Below are 21,297 nucleotides of genomic sequence, written 5' to 3'. Positions count from 1 at the left end.
GCGTCATGACCTTTTTAGCACAGCAGGATATAGAAATGTAGAGTAGATGGAACTTCACCTGGAATCAACGCAGAAATGTTTCCCCTCAGATAAAATCCTCCTTGTTTTCCTGATCTGACCAGTTAGGGCCTAATTTAGGCCTTATCTGCTGCAGTCTGGAAAAAGCTCATCATGAATCTTTAAAGTCTGCCGGGGCCTTCCTGTCCGACTGTTTATGTTTCAGTCTCTGCAGTGTGCCGTGGGAACGCGCCCCCCCCCCTCCCCTCTGAACGTCACCGCAGGTCATTTCTCTGACGCTTCTCCGTCTCCACGTTTCCTGCCTGTAGGAAATGACACAGGAAAGCGAACCACTGCTTCCTCTCTCCTTTGTTCCACGTTTGTCCGGCCCGGCTGAGTCTCTTTTGTGTTTGTGATCTTTGTTTGAGCGATGCCTTCGGTTAGTTTACCGCCGCTCCCCCTCATCTTTTCCTCCTTCAATCAAAGGATTCTCGTTCTGTCCGCTTTCAGCTGATTGACACCTTTGCGCTGGAGATCGGCGAGCTGAAGAAGGAGATGGTCCAGGCGGCGCCAGCTTTGGACAAGCAGCCCGTGGCGTTACAAGGGTAGGACTGTTTCTGCATGTTCGACATTTCAGATTTCAGAATTTTAGTGACATATGATGATGTGCTCACATTAAAAAGCAAAATATAAACCCCAAATAGCAATTGGACACCATTTTAACAAAACACGAGGGAGTAAAGTGGAGCAGTTTTTCAAAAGAGCTGATGGAGGAGAGGGTCCAGATGCTCGTCCCAGTCTGGAAAACCCAACTGTCCCGGTTCAGAGTTAGTGGGAACTTCCCAGATAATTTAGTGGATTTATTATTGAGGCTTTGTAGCATGAAAAATAAACATTAATGTGGGAAGTTTTTGTTTTTTTTGTCCCAAAATCCTTAGTTATAACGATGTAGAATCCTGCCTGAGTTGAGTTTACATTAAAAGAGGGAGTTTAAATGTACGGTGTGAATTGGTTTTATAAAATTATAAATCTTTCTGAGCATGACATGAAAAACTATTTTGCATTAAATTTATCATTCTAGCTGTAGAAGACAATCCTGTAGAAACACAACCCAAAGATAAGACAGGAAGACAGTTGTAGAAAACGACACGCCTCGTCATGTAGCCATACAATTACACTGGAGCAACCAAATACCTGTGTATTAGAAATATTAAATATCATTCATGACTAGGGTGAAGGAAGAAAACAATTAGGATCAGTTAACTCTGGAGTTAGCATTTGTTGGAATAGGAGCTTGGTATGGGCCTCTTATCATTTTTTTACTGTGGAGATAATTTGTTTTTGTGTTTTTCCTGTTTCTGGAAACTATCCACTAATAAGACATAAAACATCCTAGTTAAGGGAACAGTTTACTGTAAAAGGCTGTTTTTTGCCATTTTATATGACATTTACAGTTTTGATAGTTTTGCTATTGGTCTGATGTAATTTGTATGTATATTTATATTGTTATAACTGTTATTGTTATACTATGATTGCTATAAAGGAGGAGCCGTGAAGAGGATGAGTCGTTTTAATGCATAATAATGAAACTTACAGAAACTGTTGCAGCACAGGAAGTGAATATTGTGGGCAGAGGAAACAGGGTGACAGGAAGAATGAGTCCATGGAGAGGAGTAGAGGAATGGACAAGGGGAAGAATAATGGATGACCAGGCAGCTTATATACACAGGGGGAGTGAGGTGAGAAGCCATGGAGAGCAGGTCTGAGTAATCAGGTGATTATGGGCAACATTTGAGAACAATGAAGGCAGAGAGCTGAGGAAAACAACAGACAATGATTAAACAGGAATTTAAAAATAATCAGGAGGATGTGGGATTACGGGCTCATAGTGCTGTCTTCATGTTCCGGTCAGTGTGTGGCGCCCTCCGCATGTTTAACGAGTGTACTGCATGTTCATTTCAAATCAGCATTGGCGTCGGCTCAAAGGATATTGTGACCTCACCCAGAAAAACTGATGTGGCGCCTTTGGGTATAAAAGAGGCTCTGACTGCAACATTCCTGCATAGCGAGTTAGAATGATTCACTTTGTTCACACAGCGTTTTATTGGGTTTTCAAGTGAGCGATTAATTAGCTTAGCATTCAGCTGTTTTATTTAGCATTTATTTACCCTTGTTTTAGTATATTAGACCATTCCCAGCCCTCAACCCCATGTATAGGGTTTAGATCATTAATCAGAAAAATGCAGCAAGTAGTAAAGTCTTTTTTCTATGAGTATGATGTTAATTGAAGATTCAATTGAAAATCCAGGATTTATATGATTTTCACTCACGATAAATAGCTGTCCGTCTTTGTTTTAATCTGCATTTAAGGTTGTGAGATATGAATCTTGAGCAAAAGAACCAAATCATAAACACATGTGGCTGAAATGAGCTTCCTCCGTAGGGTAGCTGGGCTCACTGGACTCAGAAGCTCCAATCTCAGATAAGAGAAAGACTTGATGCTTATGTTAGTTTACTCTGGAGGTTGATGTCCCTCCATTGGGCTGATTAAAGTTTATCTCCTCATCTCAGGACACATTGCAAAAATAGAACTAAAAATAAGAATTTTTTTCTTGAAATGTAAGTATTTTTCCTTGATTTTAGCAGGCAAATAGGACTATTTGCCAATGGAATAAGATTTCTGCACTTAAAATTGGAACAATTCATCTCTGTCATCTTATTTCAAGTGCAGTATACGTAATTATCTTATTTTAGGGGTAGAAATACTCATTCCATTGCAGATAATCTTATTTACCTGCTCAAATCAAAGGCAAATATATTCTTTTCAAGAAATTGTTACTTATTTTTAGTTCTCTTTTTGCATAGCAATATTTGGGTAGTAGTGACATGGACTCAGCCTTAGGAATGCCATTATTAACCGTGTGGATTCAGACAGAATGAACCTGATCAGTTGGAGCAGAAATGTAATTAATGTTGCACAATATATGGCGACAGGTAACAAAAATGTGTCTAAACAGAGCACAATCTATTCTGAACTATGCCTTCCAAAGTTAAGTATCAGAAATGAAAGATTGTTTTATAAGTGACAAAGTGACACATGACTGGCATGTTGGGTAATTATCGTGGAGGGCCTTCCCACTCTCCTCAGCGTCACACCACATCGACGCTTTATTTCTGCTTTCTCTCCCCTCCATGCAGCCACATGGATTTTTGTTTTCTTGAGAAACTTTCTCACTTCCCTTAAGTTTCGATCGCCACTTGCTTTGGAAGCCGTAGCGGCGCGTGGCATTCCTTCAGATTCATCCACGCCGGAGAGTAATCCCTGATGCGTTTTTCACCGTTCCGTTTAAGTTTGGCAGACGCGGCGTTCCCCCGACTCCGTCTTACGCTACGCAGATGACGTTGTTTCCTCTTCGAGTCTGCTTGCAGTATTTGTTACTTTTCTACCGGCAGATGATAAAAGTGTTTTGGGCCGGCTGTTTTCCCCTTCTTTGCAGGCTGCAGGCCGGTGCGTACCTGCAGCCCCCTCACTGCGGCGTCTCGGTGGGGGAAAAGGATTCCGGCTATGACTCCCTGCGGAGAAGGATGAGCGTGCTGGACCGGCTGACCCAAACCCACCAGGTCTGGCTGCTGCTGGCGGTCAGTGAGGACGAGGCCTCCGGCATACTGCTCAAACAGCCTCCAGGGGTGAGAGCTTACATCCCTGGGTTCAAATAGGCCTCTTTCCATATCATTCAGGAGGATTTCATGTTTTATTGTGTTTTTCTTTCAGGTGTTTCTGGTCAGAAAGTCGGCGGTTCTGCAAAGGAAGGTTCTGTCCGTGCGTTTGGACGAGGGCGGGTCGGAAGCTCCCATCAGCCACTTCCATGTCAGGGAGAGTCAGTACTGTAAGTCGTTTTTCTTTGTTGGAACTCACATTTGCAAACCTTCCTCCCTGATTTTTATTGTTCTCCTCAGTCGACACGGTTCGGACTGAGTCAGCCTCTCATCCCATTTCCTGTCCGCCTGTTAGAGTTCAGAAACAAGCCCACAAGAAAGAGGAACGGCAACGTTTCCGCTGGTAGTTTGGTTAACACGGATCGACTCTGACCAGTAGAGGGTTATTTAGGACTTTTTTTAATGAGGTTGTCAGAATATAAGCACAGACGATTAGAAAGATCTGCTCAAATGCATCTTGACTCGTTTCATTTTGATTACTTCCTTCTGGAATATGTTATTTTATACATCCTTAAAACCTGGACATTTGGATACTTTGGACCTTAAAACCTAGGTTGGGATTTCCATTATTTTCCAAAGCAGATGATACTAAATGAAATATCTCTGGCAGAGGAGGAGCGGCAGGCGTTGCCAGCTAGTGACAACATAGCAGCTGTGGATTTTCCCTGCTGACATTACAGCACACAGAGAGAAGGAAGGAGGAGCCTTCGGCCTGGTGTGAAGTTCACAACGAGGTCAGCAGGCCTATCATAATAACCGTAATCATCTTTATTTCTCATTGCAACTTTCTGCCTTCCAATGAACTCTGTTCTGGCTAAATATCTGACCGCTCTTCTCTCAATTGGTGGAGCTCATTTAAACTGGTTGGTTCTGTTGCACGAACCGGACGTCTAAGAATAGTTGACAAATATGAAGCCGGCTTTACGTCATGGCTCCAAAACCTAAATGTTCAAAATCAGCTAAAAGTCGACCGCATGGACAAGCCAGATGGCTTTTAGATATTTTTCATCAGATGAGGAACAAACAGAACTTTTTTGCTGCAGTGACAAAAATGCCTCATTTCCATAGTTAGACATCGATTCTATTCAGCCTGAATCAGAATCTTGTGGTGATGCTACACGGAGGAAATAATGAAGGAGGACGTCCTCCAAAATAAAAGCCTAAGATAAGGGAGTGCTTTTATCAAAACTCTTTAATCCATTTCTTTGGTGTCTGGCTCGGTCATAAAACAGAGAGACAGGAGTTTCCTCCAGCTGATTGTTAAAGCGTCGCCCCGACCATCGGTCTCATCCCTGTTCAGCAGAGGCCCAGTGGGTTGCCTCTTCTGTTTTAAATTAAATTTATGTTTTAAACAAGACGTTTTAAACGCAGCTCTGCTCCTCCTGCTGGAAACGAAACGCACAAATGGAAATAACAGACACCCTCATTGGACCGCAGCTTTATGTTGGTTCTCAGACCTCGCGCTCTGATTGGGCGTTCGTTGATCTGCTGTGTGGAGCTTTGAGCGCTGCTATATTTTATTGTTTTACGGTGAGATCCAGTTTTCATTTCCCTGTATGTGTCTAAGTGTATTTTGAACCTCTGTATCGCTACTCTTACTTGAGGACAGTTTTTGGCTGCTCAACCAAAATAACAGCAAATAACGCAACTATGAACCCGAACCTTAAACACTGCGACATGCACCAGAACAGCAGGACAAGCTCTTTGATTTCTGTTCTTATGATAAAGTTATAAAAATGTTTTTGTGACAGTTGTGATGAAAATCTATTGTTTGTGCATCGTTTTCATATTTATTAAAGTTCCTTGAGATTGTCTCCAGGTCCAGACTCCACGTTCCAGCCAAAGCTTTGGAAGACGCTGTTGTAGATTTATCAATTCTGGATTTTTTTTTCGGCTGCATGATCATTTGGTTGTGATCGTTTTTCTGTTTCAACCTGTCTGCGTTTTGATTGTTTTCAGCCTTTTCCATCGAAGGATCTGGGATCAGCTTTGCAGATCTATTCCACCTTGTGGCCTTCTACTGCGTCAGCAGGTAAACAACCAGCATTGGTGGTTTTTACTGAATGTAGGACATTTTATAGGAGGATGGAAAAGTTATGGGCGAAAATAATATTTGTGGAGTCAGCAGTTTGCACCCAGTGCTTAAAAAGAGAAAAACAGGACCATGTTTCAACAAAAGCAACAGGCAACGCAGTTCTACAGCCGACAGCATAGATGCACCTTAAATAAAATCTAATTAAAATCTCAGCGATGCTCAGAGCCGCTCTGAACTGTTTTCAGAAAGTCCCATCAAGTGTGAGTTTCATATCTGGCTGCGTAATGGAAAAAAAAGAGTCTGTAAAGTTCAGGACTGGTTTTCACTTCTCTGTACGGCAGAAAACTGGAGGCAGCAACACTTTCTCTGACGGGGTGACCGCGCCACCTCAGGACTGTGGGCAGCATAACGGACCGAAACACGCTTTGATTCCTGTTCTGCTCTGTGTTTCCCCTCACAGCAGCTCTTTCTCATTTTCTGTTTTAATTTGTTTTTCAGAGACATCCTGCCGTTCACGCTCAAACTTCCTGAGGCCATTTCATCAGCAAAGACGCAGAAAGAACTGGAGGACGTGGCTCAGCTCGGCGCAGGTAGCTCTGTCTGTGACGCCGTTGTCTTTTATGTTCCTACAACATGTCACACCCTGTCACAAATAAAGGGAGTCAAGAAGATAATAGAAAACCTTACAACTCCTATGAAAGGGAAATGATCAACTAAGCAGGAAAGAATTATAGCTGAACAATGAAAGATGTAAGCCTTCGCTATTAAATGAGGTAACAGTGGTTAAATGCTGAAAATGGTTTCTTTTTTGTGTCTTGGTCCCTCTTGTTGTAACGAAACCATTTAATTAAACCAATGTAGTGAATTATTTTCATGGATTTGGAGATAAATAGGGATACAAATGTGTCTGACCTTTCATTTAATCATATTTTATTAACTATTAACGCTTCATAACCGGTTTAAATAAAATAGACGAAATGGCTTGACAATATAATCTAAGATTTTATCTGATTAATCGATCCCCCCCCCCCCCCCCCCCCATCGTTTCATTTCACCAAAAGAAATTAAAGAATTTATTTTTTAAAAACTTGCTTTTATTTCAAGCCTTCGTCTGGGAGCTGACCTGAATTCAAAGTTTAACTAAATACAAGCTGTAAAACAAGATGGCGGCTCTGCCGTTGTAAACAATGAAAATATAACAAAATGTTTGCTGCTAGTGGTTTTACACAATGAGCTAGCAACTTGTAACAAACTTTAAAAAAAAAGTTAATTAAACTGCCTCATCTTATGGTAAAATAAAAAAAGGTTTCCTCTTTTTAATATCTTGACAAAATAATTTCCTAAACATATGTTCAGCATTGCAAGTTATTCTCTTCATGGAAGCACAAAGAGTGCATTGGCCAAATAAAATCCAGATTTTCCAATCATAATAAACTGTAAATTTAAATAAAGCGATTTGTCGTCCAGCCCTAATGTTAATTATTTTAAAATGTTTTAATCTCAGTTACAGAGATGTTTTATAATAATCTGACATACCGTGTATTAGTTAAACCAGGGTGCTCTTTAATTCATTTTTTATTTTGGTGCATAGGATAAAGCAAAATACACCAAACGTTTTTGTTTTTAAGTATGAATGAGGAACATATTTATAACTTTTTTGCCATTCTGCTATTTATAAAATAACACAAGTCTACCGGTCGGGTTTAGCAGGTTAATCAGGTGGATTATCTGCCCTGCTGGCCTGCAGTCTACGGCTTTACCTTAAACACCACTCATAGCTTGCTAGCTGTATTTTTATCTTAAAAGCATGAAGGGCGGTGCTGACGCAGTTTCTGCCACATGTATGTTGTTCCCAACTGAAAAAGTTGCTAAACATCCAGATATATCTTCCCAACAAGCATTGGAAAGATGCTGGCCTGCTGGCCCTCATCATCCAACAGGTGGAGAAAACTTTGGGATAGTCCCAGTAACCGCCCCATACCCCGTCCCTGCAGGTATTTCACTATTTACGCTCATGTCGTGTGTTCTTTTGATTTCCACACAGTTTATAATAAAATAGATTCCAGTCCCCCATGATTTTAAGTGTTCAGATAAAGACTCACGGCGGCCCTCATGCAGTTTAAACACACAAACAAACCCGCTGCAGCAGGCGTGACAGGGACGCACGAAGAGATGCGCCGCGGCTGAATGTGCTTGACTGCATTCCTCGGAGGGAATGTGGGCGCGAGCACAGTTTGCATTTTGTTTTCTGTGAGAGAGACTCCACTTCAGCTCTGGAAGTCCTCTGAAGACAAAGAGGAGGCTGAAATTAACTCTGCTGCACATTTTCCTGTGAAAAGCAAACCTGACCAGAGACGTTGGAGGCTTTCTGTTGCTCTGCACGTTGTTTACAGCGCTAGAGGTCACGGTGAGTGATTCTAGTGGAACTGGGTCAGGTTGTCCTTCTTTAATAGTTTAAATGCTTCTGTGTTTTATTTCTGGGCAGATTACTCCAAAGTTAGCAAGTTTTACTGAGACTCATTCTGGAGGCGGAGCTCTGGGTGAAGCAGCAGCTTATAAAATCTTGGTGTGACATTCTTTAAAATTGAATCACAGGCATTAGTCATGGTGGAGAATATGCTGTCTGCTGCCTTTTTCTTTTATGATGAAGGTTCACAGCTGTTATAGGCTCTTTATCTGAAGGGAAAAGTGATGAGCCACCTGTCTGTAATTTTCTCTGACATGCCGGATATAATCTTCAGGACCGACATCTGACGGTGACCCATTCATGTTTTCTCAGTGCTTGGAGTTGGTCACAGTAGGATGGCTTGTGTTTCTCCACCAGTGTTTTAAGATCTGACCACTGGTCTAAAGTTTTATTCATTTGATCTTTGAGCCACTTTGTTCATCTGTTCTCCCTTTAGCCATGAGACGCATTTCCAGTTGTGACTGCAACACATTTCTTAATCATTTTGTGAATAAGGTAATGGGCTTGAAAGTTAAATCCTCCTGAGTTGATGGTCCTCAGTGTCTTGAGTCATTTACTTTGTTTTCAACAATCACATTTGATGATTGGCTTCATTTGTTGGCAAAATGAAACCATCCTCATGCTCCTTATAGATGCTGCCTCCTTCCTTCTTGTCTGGGAGTCTCACCAGCATTGGACCTCCATTGCTGTCGGTCTTTAATAATTGTTTGCTGAGGTAACTCCACTGCTAACCAAACTCAATCTTGATGGCAGCTTTATTGGTAACTAGTGCTGTCATGAATCAGAAACAGAGGACCCTGAATTCAGCCAGACAAGCAAAAGGTTGTAATAAAAAAGGTGATTTATTAACAAAGCAAAAAACCAAAAGAGGGCACCAAGCCAAAAAGCAAAGAGGCAATGTCCAAAAAACTTAAACAGTCCACAGCCAACAACCTAAAATAAACTGGTCAGAAGTCAGGCTGGTCTATTAACAAAAAGAGCAGAACAGGTCAAATAATCCAGGTAAAAACTAACAGAAACAGGTTGGGTACAGGCAGACAGGATCAGACTTACCCCAGGCAGGAAACACAAACACAATGATCGGGCCGAGTGCAAGGAACAGAGGCAGGCATAAGTAGGGGAGTGAGCAGGTGAAAGGAATCAAACTAATTACCAGACTAAGTGGAGCTGATCAGGGAAGTGGCTGGAGGTGGAACTGAACTGACTGAATAACTACCATGTGAAAACAGGTTAAACTAAAACAGTTCAAGAACCAATCTGAAACACAAAATAAATTACAAGACCCAACCTAGGATGGAACTCAAACCAAGACTGAAACAGGACACAAGCTAAAATAGAAAACAATAACCTAAAAACAGAAATTAAAACTAAGGCAGGAACTCAAACTATGACAAGTGCCGATTTAGAAACTGCCTTTTCTTGGAGAATTATTAGAAAAAGTTGTAAAAAGTTAGTACAGATCCATCTACTATGTTAGCTACAGATTTCTGACTTGCTTTTGAAAACTTCTGATTGCCTAAAGAATCAGAAAGACTCACCAGAGAAATATATTTTCACTAATCTTCAGTTTTGCATCCTTGGATTGTCGCACATTTACAGTCTGTCCTCGATGTTTTCTTCGACAGAAGCGTCTTCTTTGATGCTCTTTACCTCCGACAGTCTTCACTTTGGTGACAATGTTGGATAAGCTCAGCACTGGTTGCCACATAATTCTGTAGCACCTTCCTCAGGAGGTCCTGCAGCTTGCTGGTCCCCCTCAGAGACCCCTGAAGCCCGTCACCCAGAAGTTCAGATAGAAAAGTTTCATGCCACCCAAAGTGAGGATGACTGCTCACTTTTCGTCTATGGTGATTTTTTCTAACACAGGAAAGAGATGATTTTAGCACATCTGCAACTGATTAAAGAGGGATCTCAGCTTCACTCGTGGTGATAGAGTGAATGTTCTAGCCTGATGCTAACTGATTATTTGGGCAGAAATACAGTGCAGAACAGGGTGGTGAGTTGTGTTAAGCTACCGTACCCTTCAGGTGACCCTCACTTAAATATTACTTTGGATGCAAGACGCATGGAACAGAAAAGTATACTTCAAGTTATTTTATCTACTAAAGACAGAGAAACGGTTACAGACACATCAGCGCTGATGGGCTCTTGATCGGCAAGAAGCCCCGATCACTCATCACACAATCATTATAAAGGAGTTTAGGTTCACACCCATGCAGGGGCCGTACACATCCAAACTGTGTCATCAGTAGAGAAACTGTCACCTCCGGGACGCTGTCTGACAGATTTGAGTCATCTCCTTGTGTCCGGTGCTATCTAAGTGTGGCATGAAGTTCTGGGTTAAGCGGTTCGTTCCACTTGACACAGTTAATATCTTAACAGACCCCTAAATGGCACATCAGCAAAGATGATCAAAGTCAACTTTTCTGACCTTTTGCAAAGACTTGATCCAGGGTCCCTGTACAGGCTGAACATATCTGGGATTTATTTTACTATTTTCCAGATCTGAATAAGTATGGAGAAAGAAAATGTGTCAAATTATTCGTTTTTCCATGATTTATTTCCTTTCATTTGTCTGACGTTCCCAAAAGTGAATTGATTACACTGATTATAATAGAAGTTTACTTCCAGCTTGGTCATGCTTTCCATAATGTCAGCTTCTTCTTTATCTACCACGACAAGTCTTAAGTTTAATATCGCAACCTTCTTAGAACCCATAAGTAAATGCTTGCATCTCGAGTGAATGTGTGCGTGGCCAGAGGAAGAGGCAGAAGAAGGTAAAAATCTCTTCTCAAAATGTCAAAATGACTTCAGGAAACAGGCTTTATATTTGTTCTAGCTCACCGGAGACATAATTTATTTAAGTATGCCATTCATGCACAATTCACACAACCCATCAGAACCTTCTCTTGGTCTGTCAAAGAAGGAAATACAAACAGGGTTTTATGCTGAGGATTCTAAACAGTTCTTTACATCTTGGTAAATCTTTCTGGACGTCATGGAGCATTCTTACAAACTTGATGACATGTCTGGCTCTAGATGCCAGGTTCTGTCCGGAGAATCAAGCCCAGCCAGTTCATAGTGTGTTACATGTTACTAAACTATTTTTGGTAATGCCTGTTTTCACACTCTAGTTTCTAAGGAAAGGTCTGGCTGGACACCCGTCTATGCAGATAGCACAGTTCTGTAAACCTTCTGTAAAGGTTTAAAATTAGTGCACAGTATTTATGGTGGGCAGTGTTTCATCGATAGAGCGTTCAGATGACTAATTAGCCAGAAATTGCTTTTCGGCAGGGCCTGATAAAAAATGGGTGGGCCAAATGATTTATTTATAAGTTGCTCGTTTGTAAGTTCACTATGGAGAAGATGCAGGCTAAGGGGAAGGAGAAAAGACCGTCTCTGTTCACGTGAACATCCTTTAATTGACAGCGGGAAAAAAGATATTTAGGACCATCATCTGGAAGATGATTTAGAGGCACAAACACGGCGAAGGAGCTTCTGGATCATTTAAACTTCGGCAGCTTGTCAGAGTCATAATTATATGGTCGCCGTCGCATCATCGATGCAGACGCCCAGGACACACACCGTTTATCTAATGAATGGAAAACTTCTTTTATTAAACACAATATAACAGTTAAGAAAGAGGAAAATACGGTTGGGTTAGGGTTTGTTACGCTGCTTCTAATGATCCTGCTGCTGAGTTTTCCTCTGATCTGCTCCTGCTCTTGTAGATTGTTGCATTTCATAACCTTTGTCATCACCTTTCACAGCGACAGGTTTGTGATCTCAGCCTCCGCCCTGACCACACATTATTTCCACTGTATTTGCTCAGGGCACAGATACAGTGGAAATAAGCATAATTACTCATGCCATAGGCTTAGTTTGAAGCTGTCCTCCATGTAGATGTTTCATGTTTGTGCTCCAAGCGGACCCAGTGAGGCATGGACTCCTGCTTTGCCTTCAACCCACCAGCAATAGTCTTAAGACTACAGGAAACAGCAATATAGGAAGTAGCACTTTTATGTCGTATCCTCTTTAGGCCCTTTAGGAAAAAAACGTTAAGCTATTTGGGAACTGATTGTCCAGTCTCAGTATAATTTATGATCAATGATACCCGGTTGAGGCGGTGAGTGGAGCAGAAACAATTCTTCTTTTCAGTACTCCGCTGGGTGTGAGGGATTGTGGGTAAAATGCATAGATACAGACTGCAAAGCGCTCTTTTTAAAGAGGGAGTAAATGCCCCTTAAAAGTATGCGGTGACATTACTGTGTGACTAAATTGAGTACATGCTTTTTTGTGCGCAGCAGCCGCACAAAAAAGAACCCGGCGCTCTTCTGTTTCTCTGAGCCCCTTAAGAGGAAAGGCCGGTCAGGCTCACATCATGACAGCATCCAACACCACCTTCACACGCTGACGATTTCTCAGTAAATGTGACGTTTACAGCGTCTGGCTTCATCCAGTAACGCTGCGCCTAGGCGAGTTTCTCTCTGTGCCGCCGGTTTACTGAGAACCAGAACATGAAGCTTTCTGTTTTCATGTTTGGGACAAGAATAAATTCTATTTTATTCTGCTTTATTTCATTTTATTTCATGATAATTCATTTGATGAAAATAATGTTCAAAGGAAAGCCACTCGATTGGATGGGCTCAGATACAAAGTGGGCGGGCCCAGGCCCAGGCAGGCCCACCCATAGCTACGCCCCTGCAACACAGTAATTAAAATCATTCTCAAAGGGACTGCTATTGGACTTTTTGGACTCAGTTACGACTCCTATCTTATTGTAAAGATTATTTGCGCGCTTTAAGCTATCCAGGAAGCGTGTTGGTCAGTGCAATCAACTGATTTCATAAAAAGGTTGTGGAAATATTATGTGTTGTTGTGTCTGTATGTTATAAGTTATCTGTATGCATCCTGTGTCTGTCTATGGTGACACAAAGTGATAAAAAGATTCTTGGTTCACAAATATAATTACTTTCTCATCCACACTAGATTGAATTCTTGCACCATCACATCATTAGGAAAACAGCGGATGTGTTCGTTCTCAGCTTATTGTTTTCCTTATAGTCCTCCGTTTTTACTAATACCTGCTCTTCACTCCATCCAACGTAACCACTGCAGAAACCTTCTTTGTAAATTTGAGTTTATGCAAACAAACAAAACCAAAAAAACCCATAAAATCTTAAAAGTGACAAAGAAATCAGAAATTATTGAGTCTGGAAAAAATGTGGAATTTGGAGCTAAAAACAAAATGCGTGAGAAACACGACGCTTGTGTCTCTGCGGGTCGAGTTAGCGCCACTTAACCCCGAGAGATCAGAAACATTTCAAATCTCCCTGATTATTTCCAGCTGAGTCTTTCTGGGCCTCCAGAGTTTTTCTGCGTGACTCCTGCATCAAATTCCTCTTTAAGAAGACAATGAGGGCTGATCTTTGGCTAAAGCATCAACAGGCCCATTATTTTCTTTAACTTGTGGACTGTTTAGAGTTTTTTTTTAAAGAAGGCTGAGCTCATCCTGCTAGAATCAGGCTCTGCTGTTGGCAGCCAGCGGGGGGGGGTGTTTAGTTTGACTGTCAGTCAGCTGCTCAGATCCACCCATGAAAATACCACAGCCACATCTCTGTGCTGTGGATGTGAAGGTATTAATAGACGGTTGAAGTTCTATAAGGAACAGGAGAGTAGATGGTTCCATTTTTAGACGGCAGCGTTAGTCACCGCTCCGTCCACGCCTCTGTTTAATGCCACGGCCCCGTAAATCAGAGGTTTATGCCTGAATTCTGAATAATTGTTCCTTTTAAACAAACGAGGCCAGCCTGTGTGTTTGGACGGAGGATCATGAAGTCACAGGAGCGTGATAAACTCAGGAGGGGATCCTGAAAGTGCTCGGTTAGGCGACGCGGAGCAGGAAGCTGGGAGTGGTGGAACTGGAACTGTTTGCTCTGTGGTTCGATTCCAAGGCCGTCCCTCTCGCTCATGGGCAACTCCCTCTTTTCTGAAAGTGTGTTGGCATTCAGTGAATCACAGCCTCCACATTCACTCCGTTTCTGCTTCAGAGGAAAGGCTGAAGCGGAGCAGAAAGACAGGCGGCAGGCTGAGGAGTTTTTATTCTGTAGGAACTATTGATTTCAGGTACTTTTCTTTTCTTTTTGTCCGTGTGTTTGCCCTCAGCGAAGGATTTCTCTGACCTTTGTTAATATTTGTCTGACTCTGCTGGTCCTACAGGCTTCTGGGACTCTGCCCTGTGCAGTCAGCGACGCTCCTCGCCTTCGGTCTGTCGCCGTCTGAGCCGGACGCTCAGCCCGCAGCGGAGCAGACGGACGGCTGAGGTGGAGGAGTCACGGCAGGGACACGCTGGTGCTCACAGCGACAGCGCGCCGCCAACCTTACAGCCCCACACGTCTCCTCCTGCCTTTTTCCAGCACGCCACTCATCCCGCCGGACCCCTGTGCTTCGTGAACCCCCTGTTCCTGCAAACTCACCCCCGCGGCCACGAGGCCAACCCTCCGACCCGGTCCCAATCAGAGGCAGCTCCGGATTCGCAGACGCCGAGCAGCAGCAGCAGCCGGTGCCGTGAGCCGGAGGTGGATCGGACCAAGCTGAACGGTAAATCACGCCCCCCACCTCCTCGTCCCCCGCCTCCACGCTCGATGCCGAGCCGCCGGCCGGCTCCGGCCCCACCCGGGCCTCCGGCGGCCGCTTCCAGAACCAAGAGCATGCCGACAGCCGTGGCCAGCAGGAAGCCGCAGACCTCGACCAGGCGCCCTGCACCTGCCCCGCCTCCGCTCCCCGCCAAAACCAGCAGCTCGGTCAAAAGCGCCGTGTCACCAAACCGACCGCCTCCTCGACCCAAAAGGCCCGATCTGGAAGCTCACCGCTGCCACATCGCTCTGGACGACGAAACCATCGCCAGGGCTCTGTCCCGCGCCAACCTGCCCTCCTGCCAGCCGCCCCCTGCTGCTGAGGAACCGCCGCAGAACCTCAGCCTGTCCGGTCCTGATGAGAGGGGGCGGCAGCGGTTCAGCGACATGAGCATGTCAACGTCGTCCTCAGACTCCCTGGAGTACTCCAGGTCTCCTGGCTTCTCCCTGGACCTGGCCCCCAGCCCGCCTCAGGACGCGGGCCAGGAGGACAGCACCGAGGACGATGAGGACGTGGAGGAAGAGGAGGAGGAGGACTACGGCGTCGGGATGGAAGCCGACCTGGAGTCGCGCCTCGGGCAGGTCCTGAAAGCTCGAAGGCGAAGGGTCGGCGTGAGCCTGGGCGGGGGGTCCTTCATCCTGCCCCGTTCTCTGAAGGGACGCTTCAGCAAGGTGGGCGGGATGCTCAGCTCCCTGATGACGCCGGAGAAGCGGGCCGTGAAACGCATCACCGAGCTGTCCCGGGACAAGAGCTCGTACTTCGGCTCGCTGGTTCAGGACTACATCAGCTTTGTTCAGGAGAACCGCAGCTGTCACACGTCCGGCATGGACTTCCTGCAGACCGTCCGGCAGTTCATGACACAGATGAAGGCGTACCTGCGGCAGAGCTCCGAGCTCGACCCCCCCTTAGAGTCCCTCATCCCCGACGACCAGATCGGTGAGTCCTACCGTCTGGCACCGTTTGCCGAATGTTGTTTGTCTCTAAAAACAAAAAAAACATTGCTGCTTACATTGTTCCTGTTGGGGAAGTAAAACTAAGTGTAGTTTCTTTGGAAAGGCTTCACCAAACCACGTCTGAGTTTGAAGATTTGTAGCGCTGCTGCAGATCTCCATGTCAGACTTCCTCCTCGTAGGTGTTTGGTTACAGAAATACTCGCTGCAAGTTATTCCTGGTCCGAGGTCGTTGGTGTAACTTCAGAAGGCGGCTGAGGCCAGTCTGGAGGTCGGGGAGTTTGTTTTACTTCTCCAATTATTTTAACTTCCATTAGATGACATAAGATCAGAAGCTAGAAATAATTCAATTCTATTTTATTTATATAGCACCAATTCATGACACATATCATCTCAAGGCTCTCTCCAAAGTCAGACTCCATCAGATCCTCCAGGTTGGTGAGAAAGTTTCCTCTCTAAGGAAACCCAGCAGGTTGCATCAAGTCTCTCCAAGCAGCATTCACTCCTCCTGAAAGAGCGTAGAGCCACAGTGGACAGTCGTCTGCATTGTTGATGGCTTTGCAGCAATCCCTCATACTGAGCATGCATGAAGCGACAGTAGGAGAGGAAAACTCCCCATTAACAGGGAGGAGAACCTCCAGCAGAACCAGAACCAGGCTCAGTGTGAACGCTCATCTGCCTCCACCCACTGGGGCTTAGAAAAATGTTTGGATTTCTGAAATGGATAAACTCTGAATGATTTATGTTCAGGATACCTTTTCCAGTCATTTTCACACTATCCATTCATCCATCTTCTATACCCGCTTGGTTCCCCCAGGCTCACCAGATGCAGGTTCCCACCTGGAGCTCAAACCTCAGCAGGTCAGACAATCTGGAGCAAAAGCTGAAGCCGTCTCTCTTTGAATCCGTCAAAAATAACGTCTCGGTTTTATTTTCTGCTTCTAATGATCAACAGAAACAGTCGACTTAACAAGATGTGATTAGAGCGACTGCAGCTCAGAACGTTGGTCAGTCGTCTTACAACCCATAGTTGGTGGTTCTGCACATGTCAATACGCCCCTGGGCAAGGCACTTAACTCCGAGTTGTGAGTTTGATATAATGACTCCAGTTTAAAGCATTTTAAGTAGAAAAAGCGCTATATTAATTCAGTCCATTTACCATTTAAGTTTGTTTTAAGTGACTGTATATGTTTAATTTAATTATTTACTATAATGACTCAATCAAATACATAGAAGCGATTCTTAAATATAGTTTTAAAATCTTTATTGTGCTGAGCAATATACCTTTTTATTGCTATTCTGCTCTTATCAGAGTAACACAATTATAACCAGCTGATTTTAGTTGGTTGATTAGTCAGGCTATCGGCTCCGTTAGCCAGCCTGCAGCCTATCAGAGCGGCTGCTTGTAGTTCACTAACTACTTTGATAAGATTGATGAATGTCGTCCCTTATAAGCATATCCATGAGATAGAATTCAGATTGATCAATATCGATAATTAAAAAAATATAATTTAAGTGCAGCCCTGGCTATTTTACGCCGTTGCTTAATGACCTATTCTTAAATAAAAAACTGAACCCTTTGAAGCCTGGTGAAGGAGCGTATCTGGGTTTGTGATCTACATTAATCTAGAATGCAAAAGGAAGGAAAACTGTTCTTCTGTTGAACTTTTTATTTACCCTTCTTTTGCTATCGAACCACACGTCTATCGATTTGATTATATCGTCACTGAATTATCGTCCAGCCCTACTGCCAGGTACCTCAGCCCCACAATCAGGCCAGAAAATACCAAAAGTGGAGAAACTTTTGTCCTCTAAGCTTAAGTTATCTCTTCAGCATCAACAGTCTGAAGCCTTTAAATGGTTTTGACACGAGTTCCTCCTCAAGGCGCCGCAGGCTGCGTTTCAGTCGGCTCGGTTCGGCCTCATCTCGCAGGAATAAAGTGAGCTTGTGTGTTTGCACACGTCTCCGACCCGTTGTTCATTGTAAACAATAACAGCTGAGCCTTGTTCTCAGACAGAGAAGTGATCCGTTCTGGTGGCGCTGACAGGCCGCACACAATGACGCTTCTCACGCTCGCGTGCGTTTCCTCAAAGCCTGCCGTCGACTTTAAGGTCTGTGTTCGGAGGAAAAGCCGTCATCCCTTACGGTATTCCTCTGAACATGGAAACAACAAATCAGCTCCATCAGACTTGGCGTTTCTTGAGTGCGTCTTAGTCAAACAGAAGGATGAAGCCTTTGAATGTGTTTCTAACTACCTGACTCTGCACTGCAGAGGTGTTTATCTCAGAGGGTCCCGCTGTGCGGCAGAGAACGCTTAATCTGAGCTTAGGGAAGTCTTTGAACAGCTTGTAGCTCTGATAAGGAGCCTTTCCAAACACCGCTGCGTGAGGGGAGGAAATGGGCCGCTCTGGAAGGAAGAGTTAAGTCTGAGGTTGGAAAAACACGTTCAATCAGAAAGATCCGGCCCACACCTCATGCCTCGCTCTGTTTGCTTTTGGTCCCGTTGAAAAGCAGCCAAACCCTTCGTCTAATTTACCTGCAGCACCTGTAGAGACCTGAGGAGTGAATCAGATCAGCCCGGCGCTCCAGTCCAGCTCCTCTGACTCACAACCAGGAATTCCTGAGAAGGAGGACGCGCAGGCTCGGCTGTTCATGCAGTTACCGCGGCGGACATATCTCTGCATGCAGCTCATTGCCTGAATGCGGCACAAACTGTGCCTGGAGGCTGGGGATGAACACACAGCCGCCATAGTTGCGTCAGAACAGTTATTGTGTGGATGCAACAGGCTGTGCATAGTTGAGGTAGGCAGGAATTAATGGCACGCTGAATGTGTGTAGGTCTGACTTACAGACTGAGCCTTTGTGAGGCTTAATGTTGCTCGGATGGTGGTAAACAAGTGGCCGGCTCAGAATAAAGGCTACACTCTGACAAATCATCCACTTTCACTCAGAGTAGGGAATATTTATTCTGTGGTCTCTTAGGTTCAAATGTCTCCTTGGATAACCCTTTTCTGTTAATTCATACTTCATTTTCTTTGTTTTTCATTCCAGGTTGTTAAAAGGCAGAAATTAAATGATTAAAAACAATCTCCACCAGGACTATGTTAATGATAAACTGTTGCACGGTGCAGCAATCGTTACATTTTAGCAATAATTTCCTGGGTTGGAGTCCAAGCCTGGGGTCCTTCTGCAGGTTTCTCTTGTAAAAAAAGTGTCTCAATGAGAATACTTGTAAATAAATGTTGAATAATAATCATAATCATCTCTCTGGGGCTCAGCCTTCCTCCCACAGTCCAAAAACATGAATGTTAGGTTAACTGGTCTCTCTAATTTAACCTTAGCAGTGTGTGCATGTTTTTTTTTTTTTTTGTCCTGTGTGTCTCTGTGCTGCCCTGTGATGGACTGCTGGTCCGTCCAGGGGGGACTTCACCTCTCACCCAATGACCGCTGGAGACAGACACCAGCCCCCATGCCACCGATAAGCGGGTATAGATGATGGATGGATGATTTGAAACTCTCTATATACCGTTATGACAGGATTATTGATAAAAATTTGAACTAACGTTTCAACGGTTTTTATGTCATCCGTTACCAATAGTTTCCAATCTGGAACATTTTTACTCAGACATTTTTTTCTTCTTTTCATAATAGTTGCATAAAAGAGGCGGTCAGGTGTGCTGCAGCATGTAGTCCCTTAAGGACAGCTGCGTTTAGATTAAAATGAGGCCAATTGTGTTTTTTATTTGGGGTTAGACAACAACATTCCCTTTTCTCCTGATCTCTTTTAAGTTCTTCATGGATAATTTAACACATCTGATTGTGAAACAGGATGTAGAGGTGGTGGTGCAGCAATTAACCGCTCCATGTATGCAGATGACGTGGTGATTTTTGCCTGTGTAGTCCTGGCTGTCAGCCGTTAATGACGACAGTCGTCATTAGTTACGATTAAAAGAAGAGAAATGCTTTGGCTGTAAGAAGTTGTGCGGTCAGAGTTGAGTATTCTGTCAGGTTTTGTGAGTTTTAGTTGAATTCATCATGCATCCGATGACCTGGACAATAAGCAACATTTTGCTGTGAGGCAGAATCTTATGTTCAGCTGGTTAATAAACAACTCTGACAAACTCTGCAGTTGGATTTGTATCTAAGATATCCAAACATTTTCTTTAGTTTCTTTCTTATTGCAAAGGACTACAGCAGTGGCCAACTAAGGTGGAATTATAAAGTTGAAAGTAGTCAAAAGGGGACAAAGATTTGATGCAAAAGTATTTGTTTTGGTGTTTTTATGGCCTGAACAATAAAATTGAACCATGAAAACTTTAATGAAAATAGTGAAGTAGAAATGAAGTGGGATTTTTATCTGAAGACAAACTGTTATTCATGTTAGTTTCTTACACTTTCTTCCTTTTTCAGAAGAAAGAAAGCAGCAGTGAAATTTATCACAAATGGCCACAATTAAGAAACGCCAGGATATGTGTCCTTTAACAGGGAACTAGTTAAGTAACAAAGACTTTTAGTAAAATAGCCTCCTAACGATTCGCATTTTTCCAATTTTCTTCAAAACCTATTTAAAATTCAAGCCCAGCCTGTAAATCCAATTTTACATTTAATTCATATGAATACATTTTTAAAAAGTGTAACATTCCAACCTGTTATACAGGTGATTACATAAAATCTTAAGTACTGGATTTTTTTTTTATCTCAGATTGCCAAATAGTCTCTTTGTTTTTCTTTTAGGTGCTTTTTTTAACTGCTGCTTTTAAGGAACTGTTGCGTCATCCATTTTCAGGACTTTGATCGTTTGTTCTGTGTTTATTAACTTAATGGCATTGGCTGAGGTTACAGTAACGGTTTCACCTTGAAGGAAGTGTTGTGCAACATGCCGTGACGCAGTTTGACGGGAAGGAAAACGCTTGTTTGAAATGATTTTAACGTCTGTGTGTTCCTGTAATCCCTGACAGACCGGGTTCTGGAGAAGGCCATGCACAAATGTGTCCTGAAGCCTTTGAAGAGCGTCATTGAGGTGATCCAGCACGATTTCCAGGTGAGACCTCCCCACCTGCTGCTCTCCAGAGAAAAAAAAACACAGATTATATACAGAGATAAAAAAAAAGAGAAATACTATTTGCACCGCTTGCACGTTTTTACGTTTTGTCATTTACAACCACAAACTGGAGTCTGTTTTATCAGGATTTCCTACGACAGACCGACACGGAGTAGCACACAGTTCCAGCTTGAAGTGTTTTGATGCATATCTCCATCAGCTTTGCACATCTAGACCCTGAAAGTTTTGTCCATTCTTCCTTCATCTTGCCACAGATACTCAATTAGTTGATTGTCTGGACTTTGACTGGACCGTTTATTCTGATTTATAAAACCAAGCAAATTGGGTTTGCAAACAACTAATAGTTGTCCTGGAGAACAGATCCCCCTACCTGACCTTTGGGTCTCTGCATCTCCTGAGGCCTTCAACTTCTGAGGCCTTCATATAAGAAGT

General features: G+C 43.5%; 1 protein-coding gene across 5 annotated transcripts in view; it reads left to right on the top strand.

The window, feature by feature from the left end:
• LOC105917820 (ras and Rab interactor 2) overlaps positions 1 to 21,297 on the top strand; it is a 54,695-nt gene that overhangs the window by 26,167 nt on the left and 7,231 nt on the right. For 3 of the 5 annotated variants that reach the window (XM_012852736.3, XM_036137598.1, XM_021310721.2), the window contains exons 3-9: positions 508 to 602; positions 3,495 to 3,684; positions 3,770 to 3,884; positions 5,674 to 5,746; positions 6,248 to 6,339; positions 14,436 to 15,788; positions 20,762 to 20,844. In XM_012852736.3, coding sequence (XP_012708190.2) covers positions 508 to 602; positions 3,495 to 3,684; positions 3,770 to 3,884; positions 5,674 to 5,746; positions 6,248 to 6,339; positions 14,436 to 15,788; positions 20,762 to 20,844 — 2,001 coding nt within the window. Of the gene's footprint in view, positions 1 to 507; positions 603 to 3,494; positions 3,685 to 3,769; positions 3,885 to 5,673; positions 5,747 to 6,247; positions 6,340 to 7,921; positions 8,157 to 13,782; positions 14,323 to 14,435; positions 15,789 to 20,761; positions 20,845 to 21,297 lie in introns of those variants that run through there. The other 2 variants (XM_036137599.1, XM_021310722.2) reach the window with 2 other exon arrangements.

The sequence above is a fragment of the Fundulus heteroclitus genome, chromosome 5 (genome assembly GCF_011125445.2).
Source record: "Fundulus heteroclitus isolate FHET01 chromosome 5, MU-UCD_Fhet_4.1, whole genome shotgun sequence".
Lineage (NCBI taxonomy): Eukaryota > Metazoa > Chordata > Actinopteri > Cyprinodontiformes > Fundulidae > Fundulus > Fundulus heteroclitus.
Note: the sequence above shows the minus strand (reverse complement) of the source record. Positions and strands in the feature narration are given on the sequence as shown.